Below are 20,449 nucleotides of genomic sequence, written 5' to 3'. Positions count from 1 at the left end.
ACATGCATACATAATATGGAGACTAACACCTTCTACATTTTAAGTTCTTTACTGGAAACAAGTCTCTAGAGGGAAATTTTTAATTGTAAAAAATTAGTTATAAGAAATGACGTACATGTACTTAAAATAATGTCATGCTTAACAAAATTTCTACTGTGTTTGGAAATAAACAGATTCAAAAATGGAAAAAAAAACCCTAAACCTGTAACTAATTCTGAAGCTTGTTAGAACCTGGTCACTTCTGTTTTCTGGCTAAAAAGTTTAAAGGAGAAAAAAAAAAGGAAATACTTTAATATTTAACAGTAAATATTGTTAGGTAGTAGAATTATGGCTATTTTCTCATTTTTATTTTTCCTGTTCTTTTCCAATTCTCTACGGCTCTCTTTTTACCAGGGACTGAGAAATACTACTATTCATCTATATTATCTACTGGACAAAAAGATTAAAACAGGGGCTCACCTGTTTCAAAATATGAAGATAATCATAACAAAATCCAATAATGTTAGAAGAGATGTCATCATCCTCATGAATCAGCAGCTGCAACATCAGTGCCACTTTTGTTTCAATAGCTTGTAGTGCCTCTTGAGCATTCTTGATATCCCCATTCTTAATTAATTTAGTCCAGCTAACTATCAATGACTGTCCCATTCCATTTACCAGTTTAGAAAATCTAGCCAGGAAGTCAACATCTTCTTCCTAAAAACAATCGAAACAGGCCTCAATTTAAAACCACCCACCTAAGAGTAAGAGGGAAACCCTAAACTTTAGTATGAATCAAGTGCCAATTATTGGATTCAATTTGAAATTAATGTCATTTAACAATTCTACCATTTTGACTGGGATATTTTTAGTTTGAATTTTTCGACTATTTTCATCCACCAGTACTCTATTTTTTTTTTAACTTTTTAAAAATTTATTTTAAGTGTGTTTTTCCAGGACCCCTCAGCTCCAAGTAGTTGTTTCAAACTAGTTGTGGAGGGGCAGCTCACAGTGCCCCATGTGGGGATGGAACTGGCAACCCTGGTGTAACGAGCACCGGGCTCTAACCAACTGCGCTAACCGAATGCCCACCACTAGTACGCTTCAAAGGAACTATTTTTAATGATTATAGTCCTGTAGATACTGCCGACTTTATAAAAACATAAAAACAGAAATGTATGGTTTGAGAACCTTCTCTCTAAACTGTTGAATTTAGTAAATATGCTCTAATAAAGTTAATGCTGTCATATTACAATACCGTATGTGCAACTATTTACAAATCTTGTCTGATACTGTTTAATTTGAGCCTCAATGATGCTATAAAGAGATAGATACTATTACAATTACCTGCCTAAGATCATGTCAGTATTAGAGCCAGAACCGAATCGTACATTTTTTTCATTCATTATCCTTATGATGTTCTTCTATAGAAAGAGATTTTACCTTCACCATTTTAGGTTTTTTACCAGGGACTGAAAAACACTACTATTCATCTGTTGGCAAGGAAAACACTAGAGCAGTATTACTGACATGTCAGCAATACAAAGACTTCTCAGTAATTCTTTATCTCTGTCACAGGTAAAATCAAAATGAAAACCTTCAAATTCTGTTTCTCAATTACTAATTTACCACACCCAGAGCCCTTCTCTGTTGGGGGTAATTCTAACAGCTCAAATGAGTAACGATTCAAAAGGATGATGAAAATATAACTTTGTAATTGAGTCTAATTTTGGTCAAAATGCACTGTCAGTAAACAGTACCATCCCTTGCCACTGAAGGGATGCTCTATGGTCCAGGAGTGTCAGCGTCACCCAGAGGTTTGTTAAAAATGCACAACTGCAGGAACCATCCCAGATCTTCAGGTTTAAGAACTGGTATAATCTATTGCCTAAGGCAAATGCTACAGATAACATTATGATTTTCTGGATAGTGTTTCATTATTACTATAATCTCAAGGAGAGTTTCCAACATTAAAAAAAAAAATGAAAGAAAAAGAAAGCATATTTAAATTACTGCCTATGCTAGTTTGTTCTATAAATTTTCAAACCTTTATATATAAATCTACTGACCTGGTCAATGCTGAAAAACCCAGCAGACTGCAATACTTGACACAAAGATTCTACTAGTTTCATTTTATCAACAGGATCCATTCCTTTATTTACAATTTCAAATAAACAGTCACATGCTTCTTCCCGTAGAACTTCTATTGACATATGACCTAGCAGCATATTTATAAACCTGGCAATAGGGGAATATAATTGTTATAATATTTTCAAATTCATGAGTTTTACATACTGTATTTTGCAGGTTTACATTTTAAAAGCATACTCACCTATCATTGGCTATAAGGGATAAGTCTATCCAAGAGACATAAGCCCCAACTACTTCAAGGCACTGACATGTCACTTCTGAATTAGTATACTGATAAGTTTGTAGGATTTGGTACCATGATTCCACCAAGTTTGGAATGCACTGTTCCCTCATAGTATCTTTTATTAGGGTATTTCTACGAGCCTCCTACAAAACAAAACAAAACACCTCATACACAATCAAAGATTACCTCACAAGATACTGTTTGACATCTGAATAGTTGTACACAGTAATTACCTTACCACTAAACTTCCAGACTTAACACATTCCCTGCTACTGTTTTCCTATTTATCTGCTCTAAAACCATATCCCGTGATTCTATTTCCTCTTTCCATTCTATCCCTCAGTGCCAGACTTAATTTCTTGTTAAACACAAAATAAAAGCAAGCATTACTTAGAAATCTTAAGAATGTGATAAATATTATTTCTCATTAGGCAAACATGATACTTCCACTAGAGAATGGCAATAACTTAAAAGCATAATAACTTTTATAAGTATGTTTGTATATAATGACCTTAAAATTACTACACCCATTTTAATTAAGCTATTTCCATTGTGTTCTTTAGGAACAAGGAGAAGGTTTTATCGGGCAATTAAGAAATATAAGGGGCTGGGCTATGTGACTGAGAACACAGAAGAATCCAGCACTGACTCCTTACTCTATGATATAGCAGTAGTAAAGACAGACCAATTTCCTTACAAATTGATAGGAGAAAATCAATTTGTGTATTTCTCTGGAGAAAGTGCTCACCTAGTTAAAAAAAAATCTAAAGTAATACTCTAATTTCAGCCTACACCTAAGGGGAAAAACCCAATTTTAAGTTCCTTCGTAAAACAAAATTCAAAATGTTGTGTAAATCTGTAATTCTTAGAAAGTTCGTATCAAAAATAAAATAAGCCTTATGCTGTTTATTTTGTGCCCACTATCCCCTACACTATCTACACTGAAACCTGAAAATGGGCAGTGACTTGCCTCTGATGTGTGCACCACGTCCCGATCCACCAACTCTGAATCGACAGCCATGAGGATTCGGAGGTACAGGTCCACTCCCCTTGGATTGAGGTTCACTACTGAGAGAATGTCAAAAAAAAACTTGGGCCATTTAGTGAGATACTCTGTAACAAAAAGCAGGGCGAAGACTTGGGCCGCTTTATTTCGTATAAAGGTCTTCTCTGGTTGGGGATTCAGCATCTGACAAACAGAAACAGTCCATGAAATTAAATGTAAATTGGAAAGATTCAAACATATTGTTTTCCTACTTATCATTAATAGGCAAAGACACACCAAACTTCAACGTGGTCTAGATTAGCTGTGCAACAAATATGCTTGAAAATTACCAAAGTATTTAAGGGACAGAGCAGATGGGGGACAATCAAATGATCAAAGACAATAACCATTACTGCTCATTCTCACACTTTTAGAGAAAAATTTCATGTGCAGAGGTTTTCCAGTTCCTATAATTTTTCTAAGAAAAAAAATTCAACTGTTTTTCTTTTAGCTGCTTGCTCTTTGTAAGAAAATAAAAATTCTAGCTCCATAACTGCTTTCTTTATACGTATGTTAAGATCAGCAAAAATTAACAAAAAAGAACATACTGCAAATAAAGAACCCTACTGGCTCCTTTAAAAAGGGCTCTTTGTTGAAGCGACTATCCAAGAGGAATCACTTTTTTTTTTTTTTAATTTTATAGGGGAATATTAGGGAACAGTTTATATTTGGCCCATCAGCTCCAAGTTGTTGTCCTTCAATCTAGTTTTGGAGGGCACAGCTCACTGGCCTGTATGGGAATTGAACTGGCAACCTTGTTGTTCAGAGCTCGCACTCTAACCAACTGAGCCATCCAGTTGCCCCAAGGAGGAATCACTTTTAAGAGTGAACAGAAAAGCTGCTTTTCTCAAGTAGTAAAAAATAAATAAAACCAAAGTTTTCACAATGTGTCATGGAAAGCATGATAATTTCAGTTACGGATATAATTTAATATTATTGCTAAATTTTCATCTACCATTATCTTCAAAACCAGCACTTTCTAAAAAGCTACAAATGGAGGATAAGTTACCAACATTTTTGAGGTAAAGTTGCAAACTCTTGCACAAAAATAAAAATTTAAATATCTGGTAATTTGAGGTACTGAATGAAGAAATCACTATTTTACCTGAGCTTGAAGCCAAGATACGAGTGTCTCCCTTATTAGTTGTTGTTGAACAGTAGTTAGTTCTGAGTATCTGTTTAAAACAGAAAATAAAATGGCTATATTTGGTGTCTGCAGTTTCATAAAGAGCCTCTCATATATTTGAAAAGGACAAATTGTACAGTACTCAATTATCCAAAACTCCCTAAAATAGATAATGCTTCCCATCGCTACTTTAAGAAACAGACAGGGGTGGGAATGGCAGGTAGGGTATCAATATTGGTATTAGTTTAATTTGTAGTTCAGTTGATGTTAAAAAAAATGGCAGCTACACAATTTTTCAAATGGAAATATGTCCATGTTCTAAGGTCTATAGTTTACAGAATAAATCAGTAGGCAAAGTAAGGGTTCTCTGAGCAGTGACTCACTGTTTTCGCTTACTTAAGACAGGGGTTCTGAATACAAGTGCCTAGGCTGCCACGCAACTCTAGGAGTTGTTATGTAGAAAAATAGGCTTGGTGTTGCCAGATCTGATTTTCCCAGAGAAGCTGGAAATCTATTTTCTCTTGTGAAATGTTGGATTTTTATATGCAACCAACAAACTCAGTACTTTTAAAACACTTCGGGATAAATCAAAACACACCTATAATCTGGATATGACATATACTGCTAATTTGCAATCTGTATTATGGTTTCCCCAAAGAGGCGAAAACTAATTTAAAAATATGGCCTCCTCCCACAAATCTCAGGGTCAAACAGTGAGAAAAGACTTACTTGTATTTAACTTGATGTTCTAATACTTGAAAACAGAAAAACTTTATGTGATCATCACTGAAAAAAGAAAAAAGGAAAATTAGACAAGCAGAATATGAATTAGGGAAAACAAATCAAAGGTAAAGTATTAATGAATAAACACAGGTGAAAATATACTCAAATCAGACCTTGGCTTGCTTTCTACTTGTTGATCTTATTTATTATATTAATATAAATTTGTTTAAAAAGTGAAGAGAACTTTAAATGTTATACAACATTCAGTATTTCCACTAAATCTGGCAAGCAGAACAACCAAAAAATTTAAGATGCACCTTAAATATAGTGCTTTGTAAACAGAAGACAATCCCCCTAAATTCTAGATGTGAGGACCCCTGGAACAACTCCTACATTTTACAACAGAAAGGCTAGGTATTAAAAATGACAACTGGTAGGACAGCCAGAGACTGAGTTAAATCAGAGATGGTCATGAAAGTAATACTTAAAATTCAACCCTAGACAGTTCTATTACAGCCAAATCCAAAATAAGCACGGTCACCAGAATTGGCAATCTAGCTTCAGAATTCATACAGAAAACAAAGTTACAGATACATTACCCTTATAAAACGGGAGTAAAAGTCAGTATCCACCCATTGTCCATTTTCAACTGTCTAAAGGTGATACAGAGTTGCAGCGAGCCAGCTACAAACTCTAACAAAGTCCCTTTAGTGAAGCACAATCTATTCATCCAAGATAGTTGGTTCGAGCCAGGCTTAATCATGGAACAAATTTTTCATGTATAAAGCTAACTGGTCAATAAAAGACTAGAGATGTTATCTTCATTTAGAAACATGAATTAACCCAACGAAAATTATTTTCACATAAGATGAAACTTAATCTTTTGAAAGTTTTTTTAAAGTTAGGTTTAATTAACATCTCTTCTAAGACCGTAGGGGTTCTACCCTTATCATGGATGACACTGAAGCCTTAACTAATTATGTAAGACTTGAATTTTCCACTCAAACTGGAACACTTGGTTTTGGCTGTACACATGTAGTGACTGATACCCACAGCATGCCAAGAACACTGCTAGGAGCCATCACTAACCCCCAGGAACTTGTACTTCCACCAGCAAGCTGTTTGCTTATAGCTCATCAGCTGTGTTTCCCCAAGCCTCACTATGCCAGTTGTACCTCTTTTGTAATTAAGTAACTTGATTAATTATTACATAAACTAATGAAATGAGTATGATGAGAGTTCTTATTTTTGTAAAAATTAAGTTGAATGCTTTAGAAAAACTTCACAGAAAGTTCACACTTTGGGAGGAAAACCGTGTACACAGTGAGTGACGTGGGTTAGAACCAGAAGACGTGCAGAGGTCAGGGCAAATAACTAAAGGGTTTCGGAACCTGTGCTCATTGTTCCTCAATCCACTACAGACTCAAAGCAGAAATTGTAGACAGTGGATTATAGGTCTGATCAACAAAAGAATGATGAAGCGAATGTTAGCAACATGTACACAAAGAAAAAAAGACCTTGGTCTAATATCAAGATTGGTAACTGAATGTGTATATACTTTAAATTAAAAATTAAGATACATGTAATTTATGATTACCTCCTTCATCAACTTTTTAAAAAACCAACTTATCACTCACATCGTAGGAAGATAAGGAAATTTTTACTGTACTATATTCCAGCTGGGATCTGCTGTCAGGTACACAGCATAAGGTAAAGGATAGTTTTACTGAAAAGTCAATCCTAGAATGGCCAAATTATTAGTTTACAATTTTTCTCATTTCTACATTGAATGGTTTTATAAAACACAAGGTTTTATAAAACACAAGTTATAAAATGTTTTTATAAAAATATTCTCTAAATACAGATAAACATAACAGTCCTGTGAAGTTCACAGAAATTTAAATTCTTCTAAGAGTCATGCACATTTTGTTTTAATTACCTGTATGTCCTCTGGGCCAGAGCTTCTGCACACACCTGCCAGGCATCTGGGGAGATCTTTAACTGTTCAAAATAGGCCAGGGCCTGTAAGATCGCAAAGCAGAAAATGCATTTGGAACCGTCAATCACAATGCCCTGCCCATACTAAACGAATATTCTGGGAGTTGCAAACCAGTAACAAATCAGGGAATCTAAAGAAAAATAGCTGAAACACTGAATTCAGACTTCTGAACTTTTGCAACTTAGTGGTCATCCCTAGAAAAGAGGGTGAAAAACAAATCCCGTCAGTTAGATACTGAAACCGGTTTCCTTATAGCAAAAGAGACAACGCAATAAGGCCCTTCAGACCTCACTGGAATATGAGAATGGAAAGAGAAAACATACAAAGACTTGTCAAATGCAATTATAAAATGGTATATAAATGGTATTTTTCCTATTTAATAGCAAATATGCTATTAAAGAGGTGATTTAAAAGACAAAACACACTCTATATGTCATTTGGTCTACTCTAAAATAGAAAAGGAGAGTATTTCAATTCAATGCTTTCATGTAAGTTCCTTAAAACATGAGATTAAAATCAGAGGACAACTGCATGACATGAATTTTGAGAAAAGTACCAAATAATTAAAAAGGTCAAAGTTTTAGGAAACGTGTTTCTCCACTCATGTATTCAGGGCCTTGTTATAAGAACAAGTGTACTCTAGAATGAATGCAGCACCAAATCTATATGCTCTTTACCAGACTGTTGGGAAAATGGGAAGCTACTTCTGCCACTTTTTTCCATTTCCATGTTGCAACTGGCCTCAAAGACAGATAGGTTTCACATATGACAACGGACATATAGAAATCTCAACAACTTGTGAAAAGTATCTCAGATAACCAATAAAATTACACATAAACTAGAAACACTGTTACATGGTTTTAAAGCTGATTACATACTGACACAAACCTTGAAATAAAGATGGACTATTACACATTAGAGTAACCTAATTTCAATTAGTCAGAATTTTTTTTAAATGTGGTTTGTGCTCCATTAGTGATGCAATCAATTTTATCGGTCTTCAATAGCAATTTAAAAAATGAAACGGAATACAAATTAACAGAGTACACTGCATGTAGCAGTAATAACTATTATTCTGTGTAACTCGTTTTAGTTATAAATGTGTATATGTATACATTTATATGTATTTATTTATATACTTATGTTATGTACATATATACTGGGTCAAGATGTAAAATTTTTTTCCTTTGGGTTAGAAGTTTAAAAAAAAAAACGAGCAAAAAAGCCCCCATATTTCAGGTGATAGTTTTCTGTATTATATAATTGTATGAATGAGGGAATGGTGTCCATTCATGGTCTCGATGACTGTTGCCACTGACAGAGAACAAGACAAATGAAGGTGAGTGATAGAAATCATCAAATACTATCTACAGTGTAAATAATAACGATCTTTATAAAATAATAATACAGCAATCCAGGCAACTGCAAAAGAATCTAGTTCAATTGTTTTAACAATACTCCATGAAGCCTGGGGTTTCCTTTAGCAGTATCTTGGGGGCCAGGGCAGATGGTAAGGTGGAAGTCAATCGTGTATGTTGTATTACCTCCTAATGTTTCACTCATCAAAAAATGGATGGAGAATTCAGCTGTTAGGAGTGTCACTGACATATCCTTTTCTTCAAATAATATCAAGTTTTAAGCCAATTTTTTTTCCAGCAATGACGAACAAGTCAAAACTTTTATCATCTTGATTTTCTCTCTCATACCTTCTTTCTAATGGTCTACTGTTTCTAAGTGGCAGAAGAGTCAGTTCAGCCCGTGTAGAAAACAGAGACAACTGAGAATTAGGGTGGCAGTTATGTACCTTACCACCAAGCTAAATTTAAGTTCCCAATCCTGAACTCCAACATCAGGACTATCAGAACTCACTTTTCCTTACGATTCCTTCTTTTTCATCCTAATTGTTACTCCAGTTGGCTTAATACGATATCAAAGCAAGCCTGGACCAGGATGTTTCACATATACCTGTGACTAACAGAACCCATTTTTATTGATGGAATGCATAGCTTCTCGATTAAAAACACTAAAAATGTATTGGTTTTACTTTTCTGAAAAAGAAAATCATGGCACATTAGAAAAATCTGTCCGATGGTAGAATTTAATAAACAAAAGATTTCCAAAAAGGAATATAAAAAAATAACAGAGAAGGCGATCTAATAACTAAACAAATAGTTGAAAGCTTTTAGTTATAATAACCAAGCACTACCAAGCCAGACTAGAGCTAAAGATCTAGGATGCTTCAACTACGCGACAGGGTTTGAAGGTAGGTAGTTTAAATTCCTATGAAAAGAAGTATTTGTCTACACACAGAAGACATGGACTTTTATTTGAATGTCTTTTGATGGCTAATGAGTCTGTTGGTTATCTTGTAATTAGCTAGATATTTAATTCTCAATTCCTGTTATTTCCCTCTGTCTGGGGCTGGTTACTTATTTAACAGTAGACGCAGGCACGTGGTACTATGTTACGAAGTATTTGAGATTTTTTTACTGTTTAAAAAAAATCTTGCTTAAAAGCACAACAAAAAAAGGCTGTATTTAATGAGACTGTTAACTTCATTTAGTTCATTTATAAAAAATATCCTTTGCGATGAGAAGTATAAAGAGAAAATGCCTTTCCTTCCACTTACCCTATACTTCAAACAGCCCACATCTTTAAAAAATTTAATTATAGGCTTGTTCTTTAGATTCTTCTTTTATCATCCAACTACAGTCATGATTACAGGTGTACGCTACATTATGTTTAATTGTTTATATTTACCCAAATATCCTAGCACCTCATATTGGATTCCTTATCATGTGATCATTTTAAGTAACCTAAGACGTAGCATATCATAACTGCCTATTTACATGTCTGGTTGGACTAATTAATAAGGATGCTAAATAGCACTAATGCGAGGGTTAAACAACTGGTGTAGACCAACTCATGTGATGGGAAAATAAAATATGCATGTCTGCGATTATGGAAAGTCCCCTAAACAGTCCTTTGTGTTACAACTTTAAAATAGTTGATTGATGTGACATAAAGACCTACCTTGAATCACGAGATTTTAACTTTTGTTGAGACCACTATACAGAAAGTAAATCACAACCCTCACTGTCTCTGTATTCAGAATATATCCAAAGAGCTCAAATTGGGTTACCTCTGTTCATTATGTCCAAATTAAACCTTTGTCATCAGATGTGTGTTTTTTATTCAAGTCCTCCAATGCAAATCTGTGGTAACATGCTTTGAAAAAAATCACTAATGCAGCTTAACTTACCCTTTGTCTGAAGTCTGAATCGGCATTTGGACTGAGCCCTAACAGAGCCTGCTCGTCCATCCCAGCAGCTATGAGGCTATGTGGCTATGCAAGCAGCTTTCCGATGGCAACGGACGTGCCCTCTGACCCCACAGAAGGATCTGCAAACATCTGCACGTGCACACAATGGAAAGAAAACAACGCTTGATAAACAAAACAGATACTTAGCCAGAATACCCTAACAAGTGGAAAATATTATGCAAAGATGTTTAAGTGTTCAAAGAACTTCTTTTGAAACAATTCAAATTACTAAAAATTACTAAAGGAATCTAAAACTCAGAAGAATGGGCCTGCTAAGTACTCCATGAATGTGTAATTTCTAAAAACGTAATGTCATTAAGGTTCTCAAATTTTCTTATCCAAGACCATCAATAAAGCAGAGAAAATAATTACTTCCTACTTCAAACAGTGGAAGCATCTACTTTATGCAATGTTTTTAAATATATATCTCCAGTGCGTATTTAAAAAGTGCAATTGTCCAACTACATGAAAAAAGTGACAAATCCAGATTAAGATAATTATAATAATTTGCCTACTTCCATTTATCAATATCACAAACTTTAAGGGGAAAAAATGGAATAGCTGACTAAACAGCGACCTCAGAGTTCAATATCCTTATTGGAGTGCCTACAAGTACCTCAAGAGAAGTCAAATGAAAGAGTATGAGTCAAAACCCAGTAATTTAGCTTTTGAACAATGGGCTAGCTCTTTAACAGGTTGCTGCTTTTGTCAACTAATTCTAGAAATGTGTTTCAGTGTTTTTTTTAATAGTCGTTATAAAATTTGATAAATACCTTAATACTATTCTTAAGAATATATTTTTTTCAGTCTCTGGAAAGTAATGCATTTTTTCACAATCCAGTGTCTTAACATTCTCAAATAAGAACACGGTAAGTCCCAAGAGACAACATGGTTTTTAAGAGAATGTGTATGTACTGGAAGAAACAAGGAACAACTTCTAAATAATGTGAAAATTACATTTATTCTCTCAAGACCTGTGAGGTAGGGAGAACAGGCCTTACTAGTCCCATTTAAAGGCTGTGTGGGGTTGTTTGAATTATAACAAGAGAGAACACAAGTGCCTAAACAGGCCAATAGACTAAGGGGTTGGGAGGTAGGGGGAACAGCCTTTTTGGAATGGTGCAGCCAGGATCAGATGCAGTTAAAGGACCCCCACTACAGTGTGCTTTAGTCCTCCTCTGGGCCTGCCTGATGGAATAGCAACTCAGGGTATGTGCTGAGCCTGGGAGAAGCCGGCTGGGCTGTTTCATGGTTACTATTGCACTTGCAGACTCCAGCAAGGTAGTGTAGCTCCCCACTAGCCTGAAGATTAAGATGAATGCAGTGGTATTCTGCCTTTCATCTGCCCATACTGCTTCTTCCTTGTTTCTTGGTTAACCCCTGCCTGTCCTTCAGAATTCAGCTTAGAGGTCACCTCTTCCCAGGCTTCTTTGACCCCTATTATCCAACTCTCTCAAACTTAATTAGATGTCCCTCCTAAGAGCTGATAGTCACCACCTGCTTACCAAGTTTTCTCTCACTAACCTTAAAGGGCAACGACTGATTGTCTTGAATACTCATTACTATGCATCTAGGATACAACGGAACATAGGTTTTGGATTTGTGAAGACATGGATTTGTACTCCAATCGTGTCATTTTCAAAGTGGGGCCATGTGAACGAACAACTATGAAATCCGAGAGCCCTTTCTATAAAATGGGAAAAAGAGCTTCTGCCTTATAAAGTTGTAAAGACTTCAATGACATGAAGGTATGCCTGGCACAGTGGGTCCTTAATAGGTTATTTACAATTCAGAACTAGACACAGTAGATGGGAACTACAAGTATTCTAGATTAAGTGTCATACTAGTAAATTGGCATTTTAAACAGATGTGAAAACTCAAAGGCAGTGGTTCCTCTCCACCTCTATCCGCTCCCTCAGCCAAAAATTACAAGAAAATGTGATGATGAGTCTCCTGAAAAATGCACACACAGAAAGAAAAGACAAATTCAGTTTCTAGAAGTCCAAGCTTGAGAAGTCCGATGAAAGATTCCTTGAATTTGGCATGGCTTTAGGGAAAACTGTTTAAGCTTGGTCAAGTCACTTTGATTCTATCAAGGGAAACAGCAGGTGGTCCTAAGATAAAACCTGGCAAATAAAAACTACCTGAGCAAACAAACTTGTTACAGTTGTCAGTACAAGAAAGAATCCTTCAGAGAGAAAGCACTTGGTTAATAATCACTATGCAATGGAACAGGTAAATTACCTACGTGTGTGCAAACACCTGAGAAGTTACCACTTGTGCGAAAAGGTGACAGTTTCCCCTGTAAAAGGCTGTGCTGTTGTGAACACACGATGTTCTAACACGGCACAGCCCTGCAGGTTTAAATTATTTGTTCCAACGCCATCCACACTTCAATTACGCATTTAGCAAATGTTCTGCGAGGGAGGCGAGCCACATACTTAAAATGCTAACCCCTAACTTTTCCTCGCTGGCCATTAAATCAAGAATTCAACAATTTGGAAAGATTCTTCCACACTCACCAGGCTGTTCAAAGACCAGGACTGAATCTTCCCAGCCTTTTAACACCACGCTGACAAGTCGCTTTAATAATACGTAACTTCCCCCCAATAAAAACTAATTAGTACTTTCCCAAAGTATTTCTTTTCGCGTTACAGGAAATACCACTCCTGCAGAATTGTGAGGAAGGGACGAGAAGACATGGCGTGTCTCTGCTGGCAAATTACTACACACACACACACACACACTTTTCTCCTTTTTGTCCTGGGGCGGGGGGCGAATCGAGGCAAAGCCCTCTGCGGTGGAAACGGGTGAAACCCGCAGCCACCGCAAACGGGCTTGGCCACTTGTACTCAATAGGGGGCCCCGGGCGATGCCGACCCTCCTCCGCGGGCCTCGCCGCCTCGCTCCCTCCGGATCCCTCCCCGAAAGGACGCCTCGTGGCAAACGGGGTGATGAAACACCCGGCAACCGGCGGCCACGGCTGGTGCCCACCCCCACCCAGCCCGCCCACCCTCCCGCACACCGCCGCGGAGGGCCCCCGGCCCGCACCCTGCCCAGCGTGGGGGCTCCCGCGCCCAGTCCTCCCAGCCAACTTCCACGCAGCCCCCGCGACGCGAGCCGGGTCCGAGTCCCGCTGCGCCCCAAACCCCGAGTCACCTTCCCTATCACTCCATCCCGCCTCCCCGCCTGCACTCCCGAGTGCCGGTGAGCCGAGCGGCGCCGCACGCTGGGAGCGGGGAGAGCGGCCCTCGTCCTCGTCGCCGTCGGTCTCCGCCACGGCGCAGCGCTAACGCCGGAGACGGAGCTGGCCGGGACCAAGCGCGTCTCGCCGCTCCGCGTCCCCGAGCACCTTCTCTCGCGTGGCGCCGGGCCGGCCAGCCAGCCTAGGCAAGCGGGCGGGGTCAGCGCCCCAGGAAAGGAAGGAGCGCGAGGGCCCGGCCAACGCCGCCACCGCCGTCGCCGCTGAGTCAGCGCGAAGCGCGCTCCCAGCGTCGGTGCCGCGCGGGCCAGCGCCAGCAGCCTCATGGACAGAGCAGACGGCAGCCGGCAGGCCGGGGCCGGGAGCCTACAACTCCCAGAATGCACCGTGCAGGCCGTGCTTCCGGGCGGCGGGGCGCGCACGCGCTCGCAGGCGCTCGCCGGGAGGTGTGGTCGCCCGGGCCTGTGGTGCATGCCGGGATCCGGCCTGAATCCTGCTCGGGATGTTGAATCCAGCCCCTTCTGCACGGGGTCCGAGCCGCGCGGGTGGGCTTCGTCAGTTAGTTGGTAGATTGGAGCACCGCGATCCGGATGACGTGGTCCATACCACGTATGAGTCGTTTAATTGCTGTTCCGTGGTCCCACGTTACTCCGATGAGCGCTGAAATTTTTGAATTTCACTTGAAACGTACTAATATTTCGTCCTTTGTGAAAAGAAGAGCATTCTTCGGCAATCTTAGTCGTAGGTCCTATGCTACTGTCAACTTTGTTTACTCATTCACTGATTTATTCATTAATAACGCCTCGAGGCAGTATAGGCTCACGCTGCCTATATCCGAATCCCAGCACCCCGTTCACTAGTTGTTGACCTCGGTTTCAGGCGTGTTACATAATCTGTTTCAATGTACTCATCTGTAAAGTTGGGGTGATTAAAATACTGACCTCTAAGTGTCATGGTGAGAATTGAGTTAATACCGGTGTTTGGCACACCGTAAGTACTTGATACTTAGGTTTCACTGTTGATTATTCAGTACGTGCTGAATACAGACTAGGTTGCAGTCACTACAGTGAAGAACAAACAAAACTTGGAGGGAGGAATGGGAAGAGAAGTAGAACACACGTAAAGTAACAATGTAACAGCTACATTTATTGAGCCACCCACCAGGTACGAGACACTGCACCAGCCATTTCACATACAAAGTTACTGTGAGTCACTTTTGCATCCCAGTTTGCAATTTCCTCGTTCAGAATGTCAGACTAGGATTGCCGTCCCTATCCATTACATTGTATTCCCTGAGTCTAGTACAGTGCCAGACTGCAGTTACAAAGCAATAAATGAATGATTGCGTGGATGCTTAGAGTAGCTGTGTAGGTCAACTATGCACTATGGAGGCCAATACCAATCCTGGTCTGAGTGGCTCCAAAGGCTTTGACATCTTCCCTATATCGCAATGCCTCATCTTAAAGAACATCAAAATACAGTCTCTTACAGTTACTGTCTTTATTTGCCCTTTTCATTTGTAAGTTCATTTTGTGGATTCTTCATGTGTTAAGTATCATATGAAGCTTATTTACAGCCTATTTAGTATCTACAGCTTATCTACCATTTACTTAGTAACACGTACCCTTTGTGGTAGCTCAAATACCTGGGATTTTAAAAATCTCTTTCAGTTTTGTAAACTCACATTATTATGGAATAAGGAAGTACATGGAATCCAACTGAAGAGGACCTGAAAGGGATATTAAATGTGACCATTCCATATTCTGTTCACCAGTCCATGAAGGGATGGCCAGTCTCTCATCTAAGACTAATATAAAATGCCAATTGTGCATTGTCAACATTTTTCATCATTTACTATGTGTTCTAAGTGTTCAGACATTAATCTTCACAACAACTCTATAAAGAATTATATGCTTCATTAAGGTATACAATATGCCTTCATATATCTTTTCTAATTTGTTTGTTCCTCTTAACCTTGTAGGGAAAGAGCAGGTATTATCATCATCACCATTTTTAATTTATAGATAAGGAAACCAAGGAGGATCTGTTTTAAGTAACTCATCCTAAGTCACGTAACTGGTAAATGGTAGGCTGGAGCCCTAGACTCATGATTCTACATGTAAACCAAAATTAAATTTTAGACTACTAAAGAATAAAAAGCATTTATTTGAATAAAAGGAGCTGCAGACCTGAAGACACAGATTCAAGGAGCAACCTAAATTGTGTTCCATCAGGACAAAGGGGAGGCTGCCTTTGAAAATAACCAATCTAGGTTCCCAATTAGGTCTGTTTTATATAAATGAAGTACCCAAAATTGTACATTTCTGATTGGTCCGAATTTAGCAGTCCTGATTCATCAGCAATATGTTTCCTGACTGGTTGTTATGGAGCGGTTCTGATTAGAGGGGACAGGTCTTAGTCCATTGGTTGAAAGATGAAAACAGGAACTCCTTTGTAATTGATGACTCAGCCCAGGAAGTCTAGAGTTCAGTCTGGTGCTCTTCCTGGTATACAGAGTTTGTGAGAAACCCCTGTCAACAAATGGCCACTAGGCTGTTATTATTTATAAAATTGGAGCACTCAGTTAACCATGGGGAGTCCATCTCAGCAGATAAATTCCTCCTCGGGCATTCACATCAAATAAATCTTTCTTCTCGGGGTCCACATTCCTCCTAGAAATTCTCTCCTCTCTTGACTTCCGACCCTATCTTATCCTCACGCTCCTTTTGCCTCATAATTTTCTTCACCACACTCCTATTTTTGCCATCTTACTGTCTTCCCCAAAGCTGTGTAGAGGAGCAGAATTTGTCACCCCAAAGCATGTCTCTTTGGCATAAGGATTATTTTAAGCTGGTTATTTTTAAGAAACAGCACACAGTGGAGAAGCCCTGAAAACCAAGCAGAAGTTATTCTTTGTAAAAAACTTTTACAAAAAAACTCTTTTACATCTGTAAGGGAAATCTCCATTTGTAAGGGCATACCAGGAAGAGGGGGATGACTCAACCTCTAGAAATGTATTAATAGAGAAGGCAAGGATTTAAATCTGCATAACTTTACTCTTGCGTACTGTGCTTTTCCTGGTAATCTCCCATAACTGATTCTCCTGATCCCCAACACCTTTTATCTTTAGCTGAGGATGATATTTAAGGTGATGACTTCCACCATTTTGACAAATAATTCAGTTTTCCTGGGTTTCTCCCATCTATACAGGAGGTATACATGTCATTAAACTTTTGTTCAATTTTCTCTTGTTAATGCCTCATGTCAATTTAATTCTTAGACCAACCTCAAGAACTGAGAAGGGAAAGGAGAAATTCCCCCCTTCCCTATATCTGCCTTCATAGTCCTTTGGTTTTCTGTTTTCTGCACTGACTCAGTAATTATCTATTTATACAGTTTCAACATTCATCTATGAAGATGACCTCCTGTTCTCTACCTTTGGTTCTAATAATTCGTACTTTCAACTTGTGTTACCAGACCATCACAACTATCCTTTCTATTCTTTTCCTTATTTCCTCTATCATAGATTAGACCTTCAAAGCTTCTCTCCCGGACTTAATGAAGCAGCTTCATTGAAGGAAATTTATCCATTACTTGAGGGTTATCTCTAGGTGGTAAGATTGCAGGTGATTTTTATCCGCTTTATACCTTTTTGGATTAAAAAAAAAATTCTCCACAGTGACTACATAGTACTTCATAATCAGAAAAAAAAACGACCAAAAACTGTCTAGACAACCTACTGAATGGGAGATGTTTGCCAATGATACATCCATTAAGGGGTTAATATCCAAAATAATCAAGGAACTCTAACAACTTAATACCAAAAAACAACAATCCAATTACAAAATAGGCAAAAGACCTCAATAGACACTTCACCAGAGAGGACATACAGATGACCAACAAATATATGAAAAGATGCTCAACATTACTAATTACCAGGGAAATGCAAACCAAAACCACAATGAGACATCACCTCAACCCCTGTCAGAATGGCTATCACCAAAAAATCAACAAATAACAAGAGCTGGTGAGGATGTGGAAGAAAGGGAAACCTTGTACACTGTTGATGTGATTGTAAATTAGTGCAGCCACAATGGAAAATAGTATGGAGGTTCCACAAAAAATTAAAAATAGAGCTGCCACATGACCCAGCAATTCCACTTCTGGGTATCTATACAAAGAAAACAAAAATACTAATTCAAAAAGATATATGCACCCCTATGTTCACTGCAGCATTATTTAGAATAGCCAAGATATTGAAGCAATTTAGATGTCCATCGATAGATGAATGAATAAAGATGTACACACACACACACACACACACACACATGCACACACACAATGGAATATTAGTCAACAATAAAAAAGAATGAAATTTTGCCATTTGTGACAACAGGGATACACCTAGAGGGCACTATGCTAAGTGAAATAAGTCAGACAAAAAAAAACAGATGTTATATGATTTCATTTATATGTGGAATCTAAAAAAACAAAAACAAATGAATAAAACAAAACAAAACTGAAACAGACCCATACATATAGAACAATGATGGTTGCCAAAGGGGAGGAGGGTGAGGTATGGGTGAAACTTAAAAAAGAATTAATTTTTAAAAATTAAGTATAATAAAAGAAAAAAAGAAATAGTTTCATTCACTCTTTGAGCATGTATTGAATGCTACCTTCCTCATAAAACGTTTCCAAATTTCCTCAACCAGGCTTCTTTGATCATTTCTTTGATGTTGCTTGTGTTTTTTTATTTTAACCTCTCATGTCATTAACATATTTTAATGTATTTTTGTATTAAATTTGTGTGGTTGTCTTACTCATCTACTAGTCAATTCTTGAAGACTGAAAATAAGTCTTATCCTGATTGTGTTCATGGACAATAATTTCTGGGTAGATATTTGTGAAATGTATTAAACTGAATCAAAAATAATAATTGTGAGCTGATAACTACAGAGTCCTGTATCAAATTCTCTTTTTATGCTTCATCTCAATGCTTGTTAAGCCTAAGTGACCTTGTCACCAAAAACTCATTCATGATGGGTTTCTTGGCAGAGAAAGAAGTTGGAAAATAGGTCAGGTACACTGTCTTTATTAGTTCTAGTCCAATCACTGGTTTCTTTTAGAGGAAGTGGGTGTGAAGCAGGAAGCCTGAGGCAGAATAGAGCATTATAGCATTATTCAGTAAAAGAAACTTTTTTTAAAAAAATCCCAAGCACTTGCATGGTCCCTTAGACTTCATTATAATGACATTTCTCCTCCACATGTCAGTTATTTGCGAATTGTAGATATTTACGTGATCAGTATACATTAATACTAAGTAGAAACATAGAGATTCTTAAAACAGATACCTTTAAATATTCAGGTTCTATTTAGTTACTACAGATTTCAAGTATCTTTCTATATATACTGTCTAGTTTCAAGTTGAGAGATGGAACACTTGGGATCCATAGACCCACTGAAAGGGTACTCCTAAGTATGAAATCTTTCCAGGGTCCTTATGACCTATGGCTCACCGCTCACTTCTCTACCAAAAATGTGACTAAAAAAAAAAAAAACACACAGTACAAATGCCCTTCTTTCGTTTGTATCATGTGCACATAGATGTAGATTAAATTTTTGTCTTTTCTGTAAAGTTTTAATCTAAAATTTAAAAAGTTAGGCTACCATCTAACAAAGAAGAATTTGATATTACTTTGTAATTGGGAACTGAATGACTATATATGTACAAGGAAATCACATATCTGTTCAGTTTATTTTTATTTTTTAATTTTTTTCCCCAAGTCAAGTTGTTGTCCTTTCAGTCTTAGTTGTGGAGGGCGCAGCTCAGCTCCAGGTCCAGTTGCCGTTGTTAGTTGCAGGAAGCGCAGCCCACCATCCCTTGCGGGAGTTGAGGAGTCAAACTGCCAACCTTGTGGTTGAGAGCCCACTGGCCCACGTGGGGATGGAACCCGCAGCCTTCGGCGTTAGGAGCATGGAGCTCTAACCGGCTGAGCCACCGGGCAGGCCCCTGTTCAGTTTATTTTTAAAACACTTATATAGTGTTTAAACTCAGGTACACTCTGTACTCACGTACCTTTTCTAAATACTTTAGAAACATTAATTCTCATAATAACCCTATGGGGTTGGTACTATTACTTCATTCACAGATGGGGAAACTGAGAGATTAAAGTAACTTGTCCAAGATCATTTAGCTACTGAGTGTGAGAACTGGGATTTGAACCCAGGTCATTTGACTCTATACTCCTATGCTCATAATAACTGTCCTTTCAAACTAATTGAATTGACCATCCTTTGACCAACGGCTACTCTGTTCTTCTGGTGAAAGTTCTCCTGGTTAAGGAGAGTGCCTTTGGGGATTATTAGTTCCAGGTAAGTAATGTTCCTTTTTTTTTTTTTATAATTTTATCAAGAAACTATTAAGTGCTTGATTACACAGGATCCATATAAAATGCTTCTTGAGTTTGGACAGACTTAGAAAATAAGGAGAAGGTGCCTACCTGGGGTATATTTATGTTAACTATCCACATAACGTTTACCAAAAGATAAGGGACTATGGATACTTCACATGTCTATAGTGCTTTTACAATTCATAATTCATTCCCTTTGCTCTATTCACCAACTCTTTGGTTGGCAGGGCATATATTCAAAGTTTCATTTTAGAGGCTCAAAAATG

General features: G+C 37.9%; 1 protein-coding gene across 2 annotated transcripts in view; it reads right to left on the bottom strand.

Annotated features, from left to right (window-relative positions):
* The window catches only part of XPOT (exportin for tRNA), a 42,901-nt gene that overhangs the window by 19,407 nt on the left and 3,045 nt on the right, over positions 1 to 20,449 (bottom strand). Inside the window, exons 1-9 of one of the 2 annotated variants that reach the window (XM_081060581.1) lie at positions 13,728 to 14,146; positions 10,509 to 10,658; positions 7,187 to 7,269; positions 5,254 to 5,310; positions 4,504 to 4,573; positions 3,324 to 3,542; positions 2,312 to 2,496; positions 2,049 to 2,217; positions 460 to 696 (exon numbers count right to left, since the gene is read on the bottom strand). In XM_081060581.1, the coding sequence (XP_080916707.1) occupies positions 460 to 696; positions 2,049 to 2,217; positions 2,312 to 2,496; positions 3,324 to 3,542; positions 4,504 to 4,573; positions 5,254 to 5,310; positions 7,187 to 7,269; positions 10,509 to 10,568 (1,080 nt within the window). In that variant the 5' untranslated portion in view covers positions 10,569 to 10,658; positions 13,728 to 14,146. Of the gene's footprint in view, positions 1 to 459; positions 697 to 2,048; positions 2,218 to 2,311; positions 2,497 to 3,323; positions 3,543 to 4,503; positions 4,574 to 5,253; positions 5,311 to 7,186; positions 7,270 to 10,508; positions 10,659 to 13,727; positions 14,147 to 20,449 lie in introns of those variants that run through there. The other variant, XM_081060582.1, reaches the window with a different exon arrangement.

Source organism: Rhinolophus hipposideros (genome assembly GCF_964194185.1).
Source record: "Rhinolophus hipposideros genome assembly, chromosome: 9".
Taxonomy (NCBI): domain Eukaryota; kingdom Metazoa; phylum Chordata; class Mammalia; order Chiroptera; family Rhinolophidae; genus Rhinolophus; species Rhinolophus hipposideros.
The sequence above is the reverse complement of the archived record's forward strand: the minus strand, read 5'-3'. Positions and strand labels throughout refer to the sequence as shown.